At 32.6% G+C, this 19601-nt stretch overlaps 1 protein-coding gene across 4 annotated transcripts in view; it reads right to left on the bottom strand.

The window, feature by feature from the left end:
* LOC128996557 (neuronal acetylcholine receptor subunit alpha-7-like) overlaps window positions 1-18720 on the bottom strand; it is a 417888-nt gene extending 399168 nt beyond the window's left edge. For all 4 annotated transcript variants that reach the window (XM_054421947.1, XM_054421949.1, XM_054421946.1 and 1 more), the window contains exon 1: window positions 18620-18720. In XM_054421947.1, the coding sequence (XP_054277922.1) occupies window positions 18620-18671 (52 nt within the window). In that variant the 5' untranslated portion in view covers window positions 18672-18720. The remainder of the gene's footprint in view (window positions 1-18619) is intronic.
* Between the last annotated feature and the right edge of the window lie 881 nt (window positions 18721-19601).

The raw sequence follows: 19601 nt of genomic DNA, 5'->3' as shown, positions 1-19601 counted from the left end.
TTACATGATGTAAGTATTGGTCTAAAACAGCAAGTTAGATTTCAAGTGTCTGGAATATTTTTTTATGGTTGATATGAGGCGGAACTAACTTTAAAAATAGTTTTTCTTTATAAAATATAACTTCTAGGCTGGCATTTTAAGTGCTGGCGTTACTAAATAAGTATTTAAAATGTATTTAAAACATAGTTTCAATATATATACTTATAATAATCATAATCTGACTAATTTAATTAAATAATTATTGAAACCCCGTTTAAAAGTATTTACTACCTTCATCTAAATTATCATCCCATAAGTAAAAGATTGTCTTGTTAAGACAACAATTGTACTACTGCATTCAGACATTTAATGTACTCTTTAGTTAGCATTTCTTCACAAGTCTGGAATTTCTATACGAAATTTTCAGAATATATTCGGTGGAGTTTATTTTCCACGTTATAAAGGAACGGGTATCCATCACCTACTTTCCGAAACTGGATTGGGCGGAGAGCAGAGCTTTTAGGCGAATGGTCCAATCGTGGAAAAGCTGAGTGTATTTTAGAAGCTCTTCTGAGAAAACATTTTATAGTCACGAAGAAGATAATCTTAATTGGTTACGAAAACGGTAAATATTTCACCGATATGAAACATGGGTATTTTTATGCAATTTTGAGTGGGATACGCATTTTTTTATTACCAACCACACGTGCAAAAAACCTTTAAATAATAAAATGATAAATAAGAAAACCACCATATTTAACAAACTTACAATGTTATTCGTTAAAACTGAAAACTATGATTTCTCATCTACTTCATATCTGAATTATTTGTAGTTTATAGCCTTTTACTTAGGTCAGTAAAATTTGTTGTTGAAAAGATTATTTTACTTTCTCACCCTAAACATAGTATATAGGCCTAACTATTAAATTATAATTTTCCAAAAAAATGTCTAGTTTAAGTTTTTGAAAGAAATATCCTTTTTGGGCCTACCTTAATAACCTAAAAAGCAGTTTTCAAAGTAAAGTCTTTGTGAGTGTGCGTGCGTTTTGTGTGCATGTGTACAACAGAGCTAAAAACCACGCCTGTGGTCCAATTTTTATTATATTTGGTTACGAATTCATGGTACCTGCAGTCGTTTCTTTTTTATGTTGATTATTAATAAGCCTATAAATAGCGGAATAACCACATATAAAATTACGGAAAAACCGGATTTTCAAAATGGTTCAACATTTTTGGTTAAAATTGTGTGTGTTATAGTTCTTACAACTCTTAAAAAATTGTACCACCCCCATTGCTGTGAGAATTACAGTTAAAGGTCATTGAAATGTTTGTGATTTTCTCCATGAATTGTCATAGTTACTCCCACTCCTTATAAGGGTTGCTTACAAGCTAATTAGATACATGATATGTTAGATTGCTGGCACCATTTATTCTTAAAATAGCAAATTCACTCAGTGGTGCTACTAGAGTGCGAGGCCTCTATCCGGAGGTCCTGAGTTCAAATCCGTCCAAACACCGATGGAATTTGGTTATGTGGTAACGCCACGACATGGATCGAATCCCAGCTGTAGGTTCACTTTATAACTGAATAAATACATTTTCTAAAAGCAATAATATAATCAAGCAAACCCACTAAACCCAGTAATATTTACACTATAATAATTAAGAGAAAAACGCAAAAATTGGAAATCACAATGACACAGAAGTCATAAAACTAATCAAATGGTGGTTTTGTGTGGACTTCTCAGAAAGAGTCGAGCTTGAGGCGGAGTTCGTAATTAAAGCGGCTCTGTTGTAGTCTCAGCTTTACGAATTGTAACAAATAAAAACAAGTTATCACAAAGTAAGAGAGTCACACTCAAACCTGAAAGAGCTACTAAAATTTGTTATAGCCAATAAACCGCCTTTTAATTTATATCAGATTCAATGTTAAGGGTTTTAATTCTATTTATAGAAATTAATATATTGGGAATAACAGAATTATTTATCAGATAGAAATTTTCGTGAATAAAAAGAAGAATCAATAGATGTTAGTTTGTTTACAGGTTAAAATATCTGTAGCCTATTTTTCATTGGATGATCATTTGTTTTGAACCAGGTTCATGTTAAAGTAAACAACAAAATAATAATTATCTTAAATCACTGGGCTTGTTGATTCGCAGTACACGTAAATAATTATTTTAACAAAAATTTTTTTTTCATACTCGTGTCTCATTGGTCTTTATGTGCTACACCGTCTCTATACAGTCCTAGGAATACAGACAATTCTCAATAACTTGTTAGTTAACTTGTGTGTTTACTTAAAAACTATACATTATGATCAAACTGTCGATCGTATAACGAAAAAAAGGTGCGTGACATTGCGACAGATATGTTCAATATTTACCCCTTAAACGGGATCAAGAGGCTGAAAATGGTGAAATTCTAATGTTGACCAGCTAGGATCGGTTGTTTCAAAGTCGTGTTTGTACTAAGCAAAATAGTATCTTACTGAGGAACCCTACCTTTACAGTTAGTATGGTGGAACCATGAAAAAAATTGTAAATATTCATCATCCGAAACACAGATCCTCCCAACCAAGTGTTTCGGCCTACAGATAATAGAAAACCTATTTATACTGTAATTACTGTAAACTGTTAGTGCAAAGTGTTCACCTTATTTTTAAATAATCTACTTTGAGTGGTGCTCGGAGAGGATGAATTATTAAAAGCTCCATTTTAAACTACGCCTTTGTACAATCACCCGGTCTATTTATACCCTCCTTTGACAATTATTATCAACTTATTTTTATAGAATCCCTTGTTTTTAAAAATTGTAAATGTATCAAAATTGTATTACTATATTTCTCACAAAGGTACATTTTGTTACAGTAATCGACACAATTTAATTTACATGCATTACCAACTGTATAGCATGGTGTGAATAGTATTTATTATTATGAAAAATTAGTGATGTGTATCTGAACTTCTTAACGAATATACGAATATATATATATATATATATAAGTACTTAATAATTATTGTACACCACAGAGTTATTTTTTACTTTATAGATAAAAACCTATTAGCTGCTTTTATCTAATTAGAATCAAGTTTTTGCCAGGCTATAGACTATAGAGGTCATATTGCGTCAGGTTAGATAGGTACCCACTTCATTTGATATTTATATTTTAAATTTGTAAAATATTTTGTTAAAAGATAGAAATAAACTACCCTAACCCTAAACATGCATTTTAAGGGGCAGGGTTTGCTAAAGGGGTTTGGATATTTTTTTGGAACCTATGAGTTTAAAAAGTTAAATATTACTATTATGTTATTTTTACTTCAAAAAGGTCGGTTGACTCTTTTATCATGCATTTTGCCCATCTACATCATCCGGACGATCCTAAGTGTGGAACATATCTAACTAAGCAAATGATGGACTGGTACAAGAATGAACTTTCCTCATAAATCTTCAGTTGGAACTCAAAAAACCAATTACTTTGTTTAATTATGTGTTTGTGTTTCTACGACAATGGAAATTTCAAGTATTTTGTTTAAGGAGACGGTCCAAACCTTGGTATTGTTACTACAGTACAGTATTTAACATAGTTTTTATTTCATCGTTTTACTTTCCGTCATTCCCACCTTCTAAACAAATGAATCCCCACCGATTTAGGCCTAATTCAACACATAAAACTGTTGGATAATTTATCCAAAAATTACACTCGAAACACCCATATTTTTTATGGCTCCTAAATCTACAATAGTGATAAAATACGTTTTAAAAACTGTTACGCAAATATAATGCATTGATAGTTGTACCTCTGGCAGGAAATGTTCAAACATAAGTTATATTTCCCATAAAGGCCATCTCACTAGTTTGTTCCATATGCAAACAGTCTTAGTATGTCACTGGTCAACAATAGCATAGTGGTCTCCATGTTTGTTTTCTCCTTGCCTCGTAATACGCTCGTAACTTTTGGCATGAATCGTGTTACTGTATGGTTAGTTTTTCTATATTTTATCATGAATTCTCTGAAACATAATTATTTATAGCGTGAACAGACAGTTTCAATCATTACTTGACGAATTGAATTATGAAAAACTTTACAATTTCCTATAGAGCTCATACTGTAGTGAAAGAGGTAAACACGTCATTTTACGGTTGATGGTATTTTGAAAACAAATAATTGTATTAGTTTAATTGTACGAGAAATGTATACTACACTGGGAAATAAATTCTGGGCCATGATCCATGTTAAAAAGTAATTTAATGTTCATTTTATGCAAAAACGTACTATTGAACATTTAATAACATATATTCGAAAGTCATACTTACAACATACATATAACGACACTAAGTAAAATTTTAACCTCTTTTAAAATAGATAAATATTTAAGAGAGAGAAAATATAAATCTTTGATATCTAAATATATAAAAGGCAAAGCCCTCACTGACACACACTCACTCACTCATCACTAATTCTCCCACTTCCCATTTACCTAGGAGGCTGAAATTTGGTACACCGATTCTTTAGGCATTAAATAGGAAAACTAAGTTATTTTTATTCTGATCGGACTCTCGGGCTCCGCCCCAGTGGTTCTGGAGTTTCCCATGTTAACCTTATGATTTTTCATATTTAAAAGGAATTAATGAATCTTATCAGCTGTTTCAATTAAACAAGTTGGTTCTGTTCTATGATGTTCAATAGCTTTAAAGTTACAAGGATTGCCAACAGGGTGCAGCACTATTATTATTTTTTTAATTTATGACAACAGCTAATTTGCAACCAAAAGGTGACTGAGCGTAGCGAACGAACTTCAACCTGGAGGCGAGTTAGCGTAGCGAACGAGCTCCAACCTAAAGGTGAGTGAGCGTAGCGAACGCACTTCAACCAGGACGTGATTGAGCCATGCGAACGAGCTCATCTTGAAAATTAAGAAGTTAAACGGGGCAAAGCCCGTGGGTACAGCTAGTCAATTATACACGATGAACTGGATATACGTTTAAAACAATGGGTGGGGGACATTCATTATTTAGTTATCTTTTCACAATCATTTTGAATAACCATGGTTTTAACAAACAGTATTACAATATTGATTTTTAAAAATTAAATTATATCAAGACGATAGCCTTAACTACATGTGTAATACTGTAATGATACACATTTTCTAACTCTACTTTTGTTTTGCAATAGTACAAGAACTACAATTAGAAGAATATTGGTCTACTTACTCATTTAAGGCTGTGTAAATTCATGTTAAAATCCCAAAATAATTATTAAACCCGACTTTTAAAACTTATTTATACACAATGTTTAGTGTTACATTTTATCAGTTGTCTAGCACAATTAAAGTACAGAAATATACCAAAAACCGTTTTAAACAATTAATTTTCCAATAAAATTGAAACAACACCCCCTAAGTTATATGGGAACAAATAAATAAAAGCATTCTTGTAAACTAAACATTGTGACTTTAAAAAATAAGGACCTGAATCGCGAGAGATTCTAAAATCAAGAATAAGATATTATTTAAATACTTCTGATATATTAATTACTTGATAAAAATATAACATATTCATAACTCCCCAAGGTACCCCAGCTATCAGATAAACTGTTGATTATACTTAAGACGAAGCACAAACAAAGACGAAGATGAAAAACGCACATAACAAGTATACACACCTTAAAACACCTTGGCCTATTAATTTAAATTTATAATGTAATATTTATCACCCTCAACAAATTTTTATGGCGTAAGTACGCGCTACCTTGCGACAAACGACAAAGGGACTACGTGCAATAAATGGAGGCATCGAGGCAATAAACATTTATAGAGTCATAAAACACTTTAAGCCACAGGGATGAACTTTATTACACTTAAATGTTCGAATGGGCCCACAGAGTTTATATTTTGTTATTCAAACAATAGTAAATGTTATTTAAATAAATGTTTACATCAACGATACGGTATAATGTAAATATCTACGTGTTTTTGTGTGTGTGTTATGGTGTTTATTTTTCTAACGGATAATAAAGTTCCTATCATGACTTGCAGGTACTGTACAGAGAAGAGGTTATTTAAGTATTTTGTGGGTTTGAAAAAAAATATATATATAAGCTACTCGATTGATTTATCAACTCAGATTTCACCACAAAGAATCTTGAGAACACAGTGTAACCCAAACCCAATAATAAATATAATCTATCTTAAACTACCACTACACCACATCCTATATAGTATTTATTTCCAAAATTATATCACTGGGTAGCGATAAAACATCTTTCTTGGCAATGGCAAAGTCTCTGGTTTGATTCTAAGTAAGCCAGTAACTAGATACAGTAGTTCAAAGATTAGACTCATATATACTCTAAAATTGTTCTCAATCAAATATCGTTCAAATATGGCTCAAAAAGTCTTATTTCAGTAGTAACCAAGCCACATAGATCATCCTCTCAGAATTATACTCAGCTTGAACAAAGCTCGCACCTGTCTGATTAAACTATTAACTGAATCTCAGAAACTGTCGTACCGCATCAGGCATAGTGTAAGTTACCATAAACTGCAATCTGACTTACGACGCAGACCAGGGGGAGGTTAGGTATAGATTGTTGTTTCGTGATAGAGAGGGGTGTTTGTCAGTGGGGGGGGGAGGGGGGAGGGGTAAGGCAAAGCTATAAGGCTTCCCCGCTGTGTCAAGATATAGTGGGACATAAATACAATGCTGGCAATCTCAGACAGCGATCGTAGGAATTGTGGCCAAACGTATAACCTGGTAAGTTAAAGATATCACCTTCCAGTGCAGCCGAGCACTCACTTTGTATTGTGAAGTAAAAAGTGTGTTTTGACCTTAAGGGGATTTTGCAAAATAATTTTTGGTGTTTAGTTATCAGTTTTGATTAACTTGGTGAGTAGATATGGCAGGTACAGGGTGGACCAAAAAAACAGGGACAATTTTAAAATGTTATTACTCAGCTGTTATTAAGGCTGGAAAGTTCACTGATGCGGCAAAAGAAAGTTTATATGATGCCATTTAGTGTATAGTTACTATGGATCATCAATGGTTACCGCAACATCGTGCCGTTGTCATAGAGACTTTTTTGAAGAATAATTTGACTTTCATTTCTACTCAACGTCAATTTCGTGTTCACTTCAACTTTGGCCGTAATGGTGCAGCCCCAAACCGAATAAACTACCCAAAGATGGGTAAACAATGTCCTAAACACGGCTTTTGTACTCAAAATGAAACCTATGCAAATTTAAATTTCAATGCAATGTTTTGCAAACGGTTGGCTTTGGACGCTCGAGGCAGGACACTCGCGCGAACCATTTCAATGTTTTCCGGCGTTCGAACAGTCCGAGGTATATTTTACTAGGTTTGACTTTGAGTGCAGAAGACGTGTTCTGGAAATTACTTACCCAACTTTAAATAGTTTTTCGCTTTGGAGTTGCACCATTACGGCCAATGTTGAAGAGAAAACGAAATTGACGTTGAGTAGAAATGAAAGTCAAATTATTCTTCAAAAAAGTCTCTATGACAAAGGCACGGTGTTGCGGTAACCATTGATTATCCATAGTAACTATACACTAAATGGCATCAAATAAACTTTCTTTTGTCGCATCAATGAACACTCCAGCCTTTATAACAGCTGAGTAATAACATTTTAAAATTGTCCCTGTTTTTTTGGTCCACCCTTTATAAATTCAATCAAGTTTTGATTTTTTTTACCTTATTGAATTATTTACTAAGCCAAGATTAAATGTGATGTTACAGTTTCTGAAATATCTCCTGGGAGAGATCAATTCTTCTGGTATACCCGTTTCACTAAACACATTCCCAGAAATAAATTTATATTGGTGTTTTACGTATTCCGAATATTTTGGCCTAAACTTTTAAGCAGTAAATTGACATCTTGGCTACACGATTAAGGCCATTGGATTTGATGTTTAGCCGTTTGGGTTGAGCCGATGATTTTAAAAGGTCCTTTCCAACTATCAGATGGATGTAGTCTAATGAGATGCACATCACCTTTGATCAAGACAGGATTTATAAACCTCAATCCAAGTTGGCGTATCCTGGCTTGAAATAAAACACCTTAAACCACTTGATCAAAGAGCAGACTCACAGTTTTCGAAACGACAAAACGGGAGCGCAGCAATAGTCCGAAAGACAGAACTCCGAAAGGCACTAGTCCGAAAAGAATTCAAGGGTCAGGCACTGCTCCAAAAAACAGTGCTCCGAAAGGCAGTAGTCAAAAAATTATTTTCGGAGCAGTGCCTTTCGGACCACTGCCTGGATCTCCGACAAATAGTTAACCCAACAACGCGTAATCGTTACAATCTTGTAACTCACACATCGCAGCAAATTCCAGGTATATTTTTTACTTTTTTAACTACCTTTTGTTGTGCTATGCTTGCATAGAAACGTTTAAGGCTAATCAAAAATCAAGTGTGTGTTACGAATGGTGTGACTTGTGTATAGTTTTTCATCTATGACCAGCTGTTTCTTTGGATTGGACCATTTTTATAGTATTAGCATTATGGATCATGAACAGCCAATTCAAATTTCCAACTGTTACCAAAAGGGTACTGACTTTCTCTTTATTAAACAGGCAACCTATAGACATAATACTACTAGTAGACTACCAGTAGGCACTAGTAGACATAATATACAATCAGTTATAGATGAAGTTGTATGCCACTCAATACGGCTTACAATATATTAAACTAGATATACGAATCACATACACCAGTGTGTGTATCTTAAGATGATTATGAGTGAATGAAGGGTGATGAATAAATAAAAGTGTTGTTACTGACTGAGATCAGATTGTTTTTTCACGACTATTGATTAAGAGCCCAGATGGGTTTAGGCTTAAAACATCAACAAAAAGCTACAAATCCTCACAAAATCGAAGAAAGAAATTAAATGAAAATCCTTCTTTCTTTAAGGAACTTTATGAACAGAAAAAAACTACTATGTCCACTCAGCTACTCAGCCATATGTTACGGGATTTGTTTTTTAGGTTTGTTTTCTACACCAATCGTATTTCTTTTACGTATTGAAAAGGGAATGTCCAACCCCTGGTCTTGTTACAAACGTAAAAACCTTGGCCATTCGGGCTTTCATGTAAAAGGGAAAGAGGTGAGGTAGTACAATCCCTCACAAATCGCACATTTTTATGCTAAAATGTTTTTCTGACTTTAATTTCGGTTCATTGAACTGGGTAAATAAAAAAATACACACGCCATACACGCTCATAGTACGATCAAAGCACTTTGAAAAAGGTAAACTAGTCTCTTTAAGCTTCGCTCCCTTTTTAATCAGGTTAGTTTGGTTAAATTCGACAGAATCGAGCGCGTTGGATACTTGGCATAGCGTTTGATTAACAAAGAGGCGATGAGCCGATGTGCCCGACTCGTTTGCCTAACTGCTCTACCTTAAGCACATGTGCCATGAACTCGGACGTAAAAAGGGTTACTTTTAAATCTTCCCATATTGAAAAACATTAACTGAACTATAAAACAATGGTGGTACCTACGGTAGGTTGGTGATAGGTCGATTATACGTAGAGGTTATATCATTGGTGTTATCTATTTCCAATAACAGTGTTATTTCTTAGAACAACAATAGTTTGTTTGGTAGTGGAGGTTTGCATTAATTTATCCTAGATTTAAATGGTGTTATCGTTTACCCTAATACCACTGGTGTTTACAACTGTACTACTGTCTTCGTATCAGTGTTACACACTACACAGCCATCGGTATTTTTACTTATGATAGAAAACTTTCCAAATCATGGGCACGTAAAGAAAAATTAAATTTAATGCCATCGATAATTGAGAGCCCTATAAAAACATATAATCCCACAACCCTTAAATATTTAAGAAATTACTTACAAAAAAGTAAACTATAAATAACTCTCATATTTTATAATCTATGCCTTATGGCAAGAGTTCTTTAATAAAAATAAAAATACCAAAAAACTAATTATATGTTTTCTTCTTGCACACTCAGCCAATATGTTTTTAACTATAGAATTTCAGTTCCAATTCAGTTTAGTATGTAAAGGATTATTTATTATTTGCAAGAGGATACAGCGTTAAAAATTATCAGTTTATTCGGTATGATTCAAAAATCGTGTGATTCAAGAAGGTTAAACAGATGTTAACTGTTTATTTTTACAGTATTTTTAAACTGGTTATTGTTAGTAATTAATGTTATAAGCTTGTTACGAGTTTTAAACGCATCAGTAAAAAATCAATAGGGTAAGAAAGCAGTGACTGCAGTATTGGCTGGCAATCAGGGGTGGGCTACAATATTAGTTCGGCCGTTTGCGCGAGCCACTACAGCCTAATGGTACAGCGTAATGGTCCTAAATTGTTTCAAAGATAAAGACCCGCAGTTAATTTTGGTTTCTCAAAGAGCTTGCAAATAATCTATGTGCTCTTATAGATCTAAGAGAACTCCAAATCTACGGGTTTAGGCAAATTCATTGACACTATATGTTCGTGATGTTGTATGAATAATAAAGAAAAACCACTTCAAAAGTCTAAATCAGAGTGATTGGAAATCAGTGTAACAAAAGTTTTTTCGTGTAAGTAAAAATTAAATGAAACGTGATGATGCTTATAAGAGGTTCCAAGTCAAAATATTATCTTCCCAAAAAATTATTTTTAATTGTTCAAAAATAACCATGTTTTTAAACTGTACAGAGCAAATTGTCAATTACCTCCTAATGAATATGAGTGGATAGTGTAATTTTCGTGTTCTGCGTTAAATTTTGAATAATAATAATATAAAATTGTGGAGGATCAATAGCAAAAACTCCATTGTAAATAGATACAAAGATAAAAATTTGATCTTTGATAAAAATACAAAAATAAAAACATTGGTCCATTGCACTTTTCTGCACTCTGTATACAAGATGGTAGCAAAAATTAGTTGAAAACTGCGCCATTTTATAAGCTTTACAACCATATGCTACACTATTGAGCTTTAGGTCTGCTTTTGTACGGTTTAATGGTTTAAATACTCCAAAAAATGGTGTTTTTAACATTTTCAAAATAGATAGTCGGCATGTATTAAGCAAAACTTGTATTTTATTTCAGTTTGAACTGTAAAGACAGTAAAAAAGTTCCTTGTTTTCTAGTATTCAAACCACTAAAACAAACAAAAGCAGATCTAAACCTCAATAGTGTGGCGTATGTTGGATAGCTTATAAAATGGCGCAGTTTTTTTTTACATATTTTGCTACCTTGGTGTAGAAAAATATAATAGACCAATGTTTTTTATATTCATTTAATTTATCAAATAGAGCAATATGGTGTTCCACTATCCTTTCATAAACAATATTACTAATGAATAGCACAATTGATTACCTGTCACAAAACTATTCTAGCCCTGAATTAGCAGCTTTTTAGCAACCTAGTAATCACACATGTTGTTAGATTACAATACTTATTATAATATAGGTAACTAACGATGTATTCAAGTCTAAAATGAATAATCTTTATATTAACGAGAAAACATAAATATCTGAGGGTTGAAGCATGGTATGTTGATTTAATTAAACAGCCCATGTAAAATTGCATGCATTTATTTCGTTGTATATGGCTACCGATTTATTTAGTAAAGTTTTTTTTTAAGAAATATCCCAAACTTAATTCTTGTTCTTGAACGTCCACCCTTCTTGTACGTTGAAGGATTACTTAATAGCAAAGTGACAAGAGGGTGATACAAATATCTTATAAAACACATTTATAAACAGTTCATATAATCATCATATCCACGTTTTTACCAATTTCATGGTGTCCACAGAAATTTTGTCATTAATTTCCATGACTATCCATCACCATTAACCATTGATTTGCATGACTCAAGAACTTTACTCGAAAATTATAATACAACGTACACACACGAATAATACTGCCTAGAGTTATTCACAGAAAATACTGAAATATGTATTAACAGATAACAATGAAGTACAATAGGAACAACAATGAACTAATACAAAATCAAAACCCATAAACTAATACAACTGTACAAATTCAATTGTCGTATATTTGTGAAAAATTCGGAAAATGCTACAATAGTCGCTTACGGCCAACTAGATCATTGAAAGGTCCCCTGAAATCCATCCATCATTTGGAATTACCATGACTTTTTGCCTATTACCATGACTTTCAATAACCAGATTTATTTTCATAACTTTCCATGACTATCTCTGACTTACCAAAATGTGGACACCCTGAATTTTAAAGCTTTTGAAAAACACTATTCGTTTGAAAACAAAACCACCCATTCGAAAGAAGACAGAAAAGTAAAGTTATGTACCAGATTATAGAGAAAGGCCGATAACTGGAGTTATTCAAACACACAACTCTGGATGGTGCTTCAGCCGCAACATCATCGATAACCCGGTGTTCTCCAAGTAACAAGGAGTATAATTCAATATTAGCATTGAATAAACCGATACCAATATCAATAGCCTTTACATTACTTCAATATTCTTAACATTAACAATAACATGTTGTTATCAAATGTAACGATAAATTAATTAAAATAGCCAAATGATTAAAATATATCTATTTTAATTATTTAAAAGTTTCACGGTCTGGTCAACATTATTACTAACTTTGTAAAAGCTTGAATAGCATGATATGTTGGTAAAGATGGTTAACGAAATATTTTTGTGCTAAACTAGTTTTTTTGGCACCTAAAGCTAAAGTTAAGTAACTTTATTATATCCAATTTACGTTGATACAGTTATTAACAAGATTTATGTAATCTATTATATATAAAGCCAAAAGTACCCATGAACTTAAAATGTTCGTCATGACGAGAAACGTTGCGCAAAACTATCCATTATTTCGTAAATTGCCCTTTAAGGTCGTAATTCCTTTCTAAAGGGAACTTTTCATATACCTAATGAAATACCTCAGCTGTACTTATTTGTTTGTTATTCTTTCAATTTATTACCTTATTAAAATCAGGTGTGATTTTCTTTTACTGTATTTTGTTTATTTTAGGTTAACTTAACCAATCAATAGTTTTATTAATACTTGTAAAGTCAAACGGGGTAAAGCCCGTGGGTAACAGCTAGTATTACTCAGTAGTAAATACACGTAAAGTAAACCCCTTACACACCCATCCAGTGTTTGAACCAACTAGATAGAAACTATATGACATTTTCACCATCAAAGCCGTCATGACAAACACCTATTTCCTACGTGACATCGTAAATTGGCTTTTCAACCGCTGCCAACACAAAAAGTGCGGTTGTATCTGATCAATAATTCCCGGACCACAGCATTTATACCCGGTTCGTTGTCATTCCACACAGCGGGCTGCGTGTTGGAGCAAGTTATGTTTTATGTACCTGTTAACACTTGTTTTTGATCTCCGTTTGCCTCGCAACCCTCATCACATCGACTATGATCTTTATAGCTCGACATAAAGCCAACTCTTCGAACTTTGTGAAATTATCAACATCTGTTACGCGTTTGTTACGGGATTTCTTTACGGGAAACATATGTTTTCTTTTATTCAATACCTCGTCGCTTCATGTGAATAAAGCGCTGATAAAATACTGTGAGTTTTGCTCTCATTGGTTTAAGTTAGCATAGGTTAAATGGCAAGATCTATCCTATGGCGTAGTAACACTTAGGTCCAGAAACGTTTCGGTCAAACTTAAATTTCTTAGAAAAACAGGAACACTTCATCCCACTAGCTTTTACAGTTACTTAAACTAGCTGTTACCCACGGGCTTCCCCCCGTTTGACTTCAAATAAGTAGCCAATAATACAATTATTGATTGGTTAAAAAGTTGAAATAAACAAAACAGAATACAGTAATACAAACAAATGAGTACAGCTGAGCTATATTTAAAATTAGGTATATGGAAAGTTCCCTTTAGAAAGTAATTACGACCTTAAAGGGCAATTTATGAAATAATGGATAGTTATGCGAAAGGTTTCTCGTCATGACGAATATTTTAAGTATATGGTTTATGGGTGTGTTTTCTCAAAAGTTCATGAGTACTTTGGGCTGTATATATAGATAAACTAATGGAGTAAAATTTCGTCCCAACGAAAATTGACAAGGGTTGATGAAAGCAGTTCAGGTAATAAGAGGCCCATGACCTGTATACTTTGCAGCCTACTGGTAACCTGACCTAACCTAACCTAACCTAACCTGACCTAACCTAACGCATTTTTTGTTGAGTCAATATTAAATCTAATACATTTTGTTATTTTTAAGTGTTGTTAGTTTTTTACTGTCCTCCCAAAGACCTGTCAAATATTTTTGGGACGAGGTGTTACTAGTGGGCAGGTAGAGAGTTGGACCGCAGGCCACATCTGAGGATTTCGGACCGAAATGTTACTAGGCCGAAATGTTACTAGGCCGAAATGTTACTAGGCCGAAACGTTACTCGGACCAAGGTGTTACGACACGGATCCCCTAAAACTGTTTGTACCAAGAACCACTTGCTGGCAAAAGTAAATTTTATTTAATTCATTAATCTATTAAAGGATATTCCATTGAGAGTGTCGGAATTCTTAACACCACAACCATAAAACCACAATGTCACAGTTTAACAAAATATTTTTTCTTGATAATATAAATGGGAAGGATTATACATGATTGAAATATTGCATATTTAATTTATTAAATCACATTTTTTCAAGTTCGTGAATGATTTTGATAGATATTAAATGCGCAAATTTATATGTAAACATAGTTGAAAGTAATTATTGAGTGAAAACTATTCACTATTATCGTCACATAATTCTTCTTATACTTTATAGAACATGAAACTTAAGTAAATACCTTTTGGCTCATAAAGTAAGTATTGGTCTTATCACTTTAGAAAACAGTGACCAAAAAATTCGCTCAGTTATCGAAAATCTGTAACTTTATTTATCTTGAAAATAAAGTAGGTAGCAGTTTAATTTAAATATCTCTTTCGGCTCTGAAATAATGTTTTGCTCTATAATGCTCTGTATTTGCTGTTCTCTTTTTCCAGATGCGATTATTATTACTCTATCAAAATATCCACCAAATAAATTCGAAAATGTAATTGGATTTTAATGATAAATACACATTTTTTGAGCAAAATAGTCTTTAATATTTTAGGTATACTCGTATCTCTTTTATAAACGATTTATATTCTACAATTGTATTTACCAGTTTATACTTTACTTTGTTACCTGATTATTTCTCTGTTTGTTCTATTTTCAAAACACTATATTTGTAATTTTATGTAGGTGATTTTGTTGTATCGAGTCCAAAGCATTTAGATAAGATACTTTTTATTTAAATTTAAATCACTATCTGAAAACCGATGTACGAAAAAAGTCTTGAAAATTAAAAAGATTATTTAATTAATATTTATACGTTACACTGTATATTATTCCTTGATTTGACCATTCCCTTTAATATTTATCTTGCAGAAAAAAAAACATCCAGATGAAATGTGAAAAGTTAAAAATCCTTTTTTCTTCAAATATTTAAGTTAATGTTTTGTCTTCTTGTTTAATTTAATAGGCCTACTGTAAAAAACAATTTACCAATTTTTTTATGAATAGCTTGCAGTCGTATTTATCGTATGCTATACAAAATAACTTCCAATATCTGTTTCTTGGAATATATTACAAATTTCCTTATATATTCATTGATTAAAATGTATTGAGATAAAAATTGGATTAAATTTCATTTTATAAAATTAATTTACTGTTTTTAAACAATAATGTATTTTTTATTTCAACCTACACCTATTTTGGATCATCGATATTTTACAGGATCTTATAGAATCATATTATAGTGTCTAACTATTTATATTTACGAGCTGAGAAAAAAGGTTTTAAAGAAACATGCTTGCCTATTAATATATAGATAGATAATCCTACACCTCATGCAAAAATGTTTCAACTAGATGCATATTATATGCAAATGAAACACTGAGGATCCTATGACAATGTATATTTCAACAAGCTGTATGTTTCCATAACGGTTTAAATATTTTAGATTATTAATCTTCCCAGTCCGTTAAGCAATTGTCCATTGTGAACATGTAATGTCTGCACAACACGGACCAACAGCCAAAACGCATTTATTTTTACAGCTTCAAGTGCCCCGCCCGCACCGAACGGTAATCGTTATTGCAGTGTTTTATTTCACTGTGCCGGAAACATTTTCGTTTTGAGAACTTTAAAAGATCTTTATACTCCTGAGGAACAAATAAACTGCAACTAGGACAGCTTCTGTTATTCAAAGGTGTAAAATTACAATAAGATTTTTTCGAATATTTTGAAAAAAAAATTATTGATATTATGAAACATAGATTTATTTCTACCGATTTATAAACCCAATAAGTAACATTATTGGATTTGCAGCGAATGTTATAAAATTATTGTTAAGTATTTAGCCTACTTTGGTGGTTAATTTTTCCGACCGATGACAGGTATAACTGATATTGTTTAGGGTTTCATATACAGTATTTGATTTACAACATTTAATTTTTTTAAGAAATTCAATTTCTAGTATTTTGTTTAATTAATGTTCATGTAAAATTTATCAGCATTTTCTACCTCTTTAGCTATTAATCATCACATCTTTGTTTACAATACATTTTATTCTTTTAAATATTTAATAATAATTCCAAAAACATTTGAATTCACCATTAATGCAATTTTTAATAAAAAGTTTTTTTTAATGATACTTATAACTCATAAATGTTTGTAGAAAAATTGAGATTTGATAATTTTTAATAATTATTTAACGTTACGCTTTTATGGATATTGTGGATTCACACTAAGCGCACCTTTCACCTCAACATTGTATACCTACCCTAAATAGCGTTTTTATGTGTTCAAAGTGTATTTTTCTTTTATAGTGTAACATAACCATATGAAGTGAAAATTGAGGTTTACTAGGTTTACAATGTCTTTTCAAATGTATCCGCTGCTAACCACCTAATAGTAAAATTTGCAGAGTAGCCTTGGACTTAGTTAGCATACAATTTGAATTGTATGCAATATTAGGGAAAATTTGCAATAAAAATATTGATTAAATTATAGTGATGGCAAAATTTTTTTACGTTAAAACTCCGTTTTATTAAGCAAGAGATATTTTATCTGGCACAGGTACTGAAAAATATGCAGTTAACAAAATTAATTATTACCTTTACTTGATTTATTGTTTTCTGTCTAGCAGATTTATAATGAATTTTTTGTGGGATATTAAACGATAAATATAGTATTTTGGTTTTGTATTACTTTTAATTGTATTTAACGAACAATATTCACCTAACCGTAGGTGCATATTTTTCGACTACTACTCTCTTTGGTGTATTCCAACTTAGGTTGTGCATTTTGTGTATTATTAGTTGTAATGTGTTAGTTAAGTTTTTTCACCGAAAGACGGTATCAGATTCCAGATCCCGAAACGTTGTGTATTGTTTTTTACCATCGTGATGGAAAATAACCACAATGGACCTTTGAACAACATTAACCAGAGGTAATTTAAAATTATTATATCGTTACAAGAATAATAATCTAGTTATAAATTATATCCTACCTTTTCTACGCTTTAAATATTTATCTACAAAACTTAGATGCCACACTCGTTTTTTACACATTAAACGTTTTGCATTAATAGTACTTTGGGGTGTTTAAGAAATTGACAAAATGCTTAAATCTTTTGTGAATAACAAGGTTTATATCTGTTTCACGATATATTTCCCCAAAATTTAGAAAGCCAATTTACATTTATTGGTGTAATTATTCATCTATGACCAAATTATAGTCAACAGTTAGCTTTGAGTTTCTTGCGGTTCGGACCCATATGTTTCATTTCCTTTACCTTTTGTCAAGATTATTTTTAGTGTTTTTTTCCATTCTAACTGTATTTTTTACATCAATATTAAACTTTATGGGCAGGTCTATTTAATCATGAGCCTAATAAATCCAAAACATTATTAGTGGCAGGAGTAATTAGAACAGTAAGAATACATTTTTATTAATAATTAATACAGTTTAGCTTCGTTTTTCAAATTCGATACAGATCATGATATAAATTGTATAAATTAGTACTCGTTGATTTTTGTTGAATATAGAGTTAACTTACAAAAAAGAATGCAAAACTAACCCTTAGTTAACAAAATGGTTATTTTTGATCCGATAGCTTACATACATTTCAAAGGGTTCTGTTCTGACACAAGTACATTGTTCATGGTAAATTTTAAACCAGAACAAGAGTAGTTGATGTTTGGTTTTAATGTTTAGTAAATAATTCAATTATGTTCCTTGTTCTAAGTAAAAATTAAATTAACCATGGTTTAAATTAATATATTTATCTGCAAGTACGAGTACTGTATACGTCCATATTTAGCACCCCCACACTAATACCATACCCATAGGAAAATAAGACCATAAAGTTGTACAACCCCCATAATGATTACAAAACCAACCACAGCGATATTTACTACTTTTGACACACATATTTACGATCCCAACACCAACCGTATTGCACATTGCAATCACACGTTGCACGTCCATTTTGGGCCGTAACCACTCTCGCGACACTCCATATTGCACAGATCGATCTCACTGTCACTTCACATCACTTCTCACTCGTCGGGCGACGTCACTTACCTTTTAGAAGACATAAGAAGCAAATGAGTACGACGAGTGACGCTCCAGACATGTCTCCCGCTAGCTGTCCATCCCGACCGTACCTAGTGGTGGTCGTTGGCCAAGTGTCGCTCCAGAAGCAGAAGCAGCATCCCCCACCACCCCCCACCCTGGCCCCTGGATTCCCCCCACCACCCACCGCACTACTACGCTACTAGCCGGCGTGAAGATGTCGACCGTGTCTACTACCTGTGTGAAAACATCGTCCCGACTAATTGCATTATACAACTGCCTATGCCGCGTATGTTATCGACTTAAGTTGGTTGGTGCTTGTATGGCATCACCGGTGTCACTTCAAGTTTTGCTTGCGAACACTAGTAGGTGTTAATTGGTATGTGTACAGTAAGTGTATTAAATTGTTAGAGGGAACCAGTGAGTGAATCACACATTTTAATAGGGTTCGAAATTCGCCTTCGTGACATGCAATTCCCAAAACCTTAAAAGATATCTTAAAGCTGTAAACATATAAATCCAAGAAAATATCATGATATGAGAATTAAAATCGTTCATTTGAGACGTTTAGTCCTCTTGATTGCTAATTTACAATAATTTAAATCTATCATTTCAGCCTCTGGATTGCTTATATAATCAAATAAATAAATAGTAAAGTCTTACCTTAGCAATCCTTGTTATGGTGGTCCGATATTAATTTTAAACCCGTAGGTTCATCATCAGTCGGAAGTTTAGGTAGACCAAATTTTTGTTATAAAATCCACCCGATGGGTTTCGTAGAAATGTTGACATTTAACACGAAGACACACATTACAGTTGACATAAATAATATACGTAGTTTAGGGATAAAAACCATGGTTTTATAAAACAGTGGGATAACCTCACTTCAGTCAGGGAACACGCTGCCGGCAGAACTGTCAAAATTTAGTCAGATTGTGGGTTGAGGTTATGTTGACATTTTTTTACTACGGAATGAAAAAACATATGATGG

Source organism: Macrosteles quadrilineatus, unplaced genomic scaffold, assembly GCF_028750875.1.
Source record: "Macrosteles quadrilineatus isolate MER2022 unplaced genomic scaffold, UCM_ALF_1.0 Scaffold_6__1_contigs__length_79288215, whole genome shotgun sequence".
NCBI lineage: Eukaryota > Metazoa > Arthropoda > Insecta > Hemiptera > Cicadellidae > Macrosteles > Macrosteles quadrilineatus.
The sequence above is the reverse complement of the archived record's forward strand: the minus strand, read 5'-3'. Positions and strand labels throughout refer to the sequence as shown.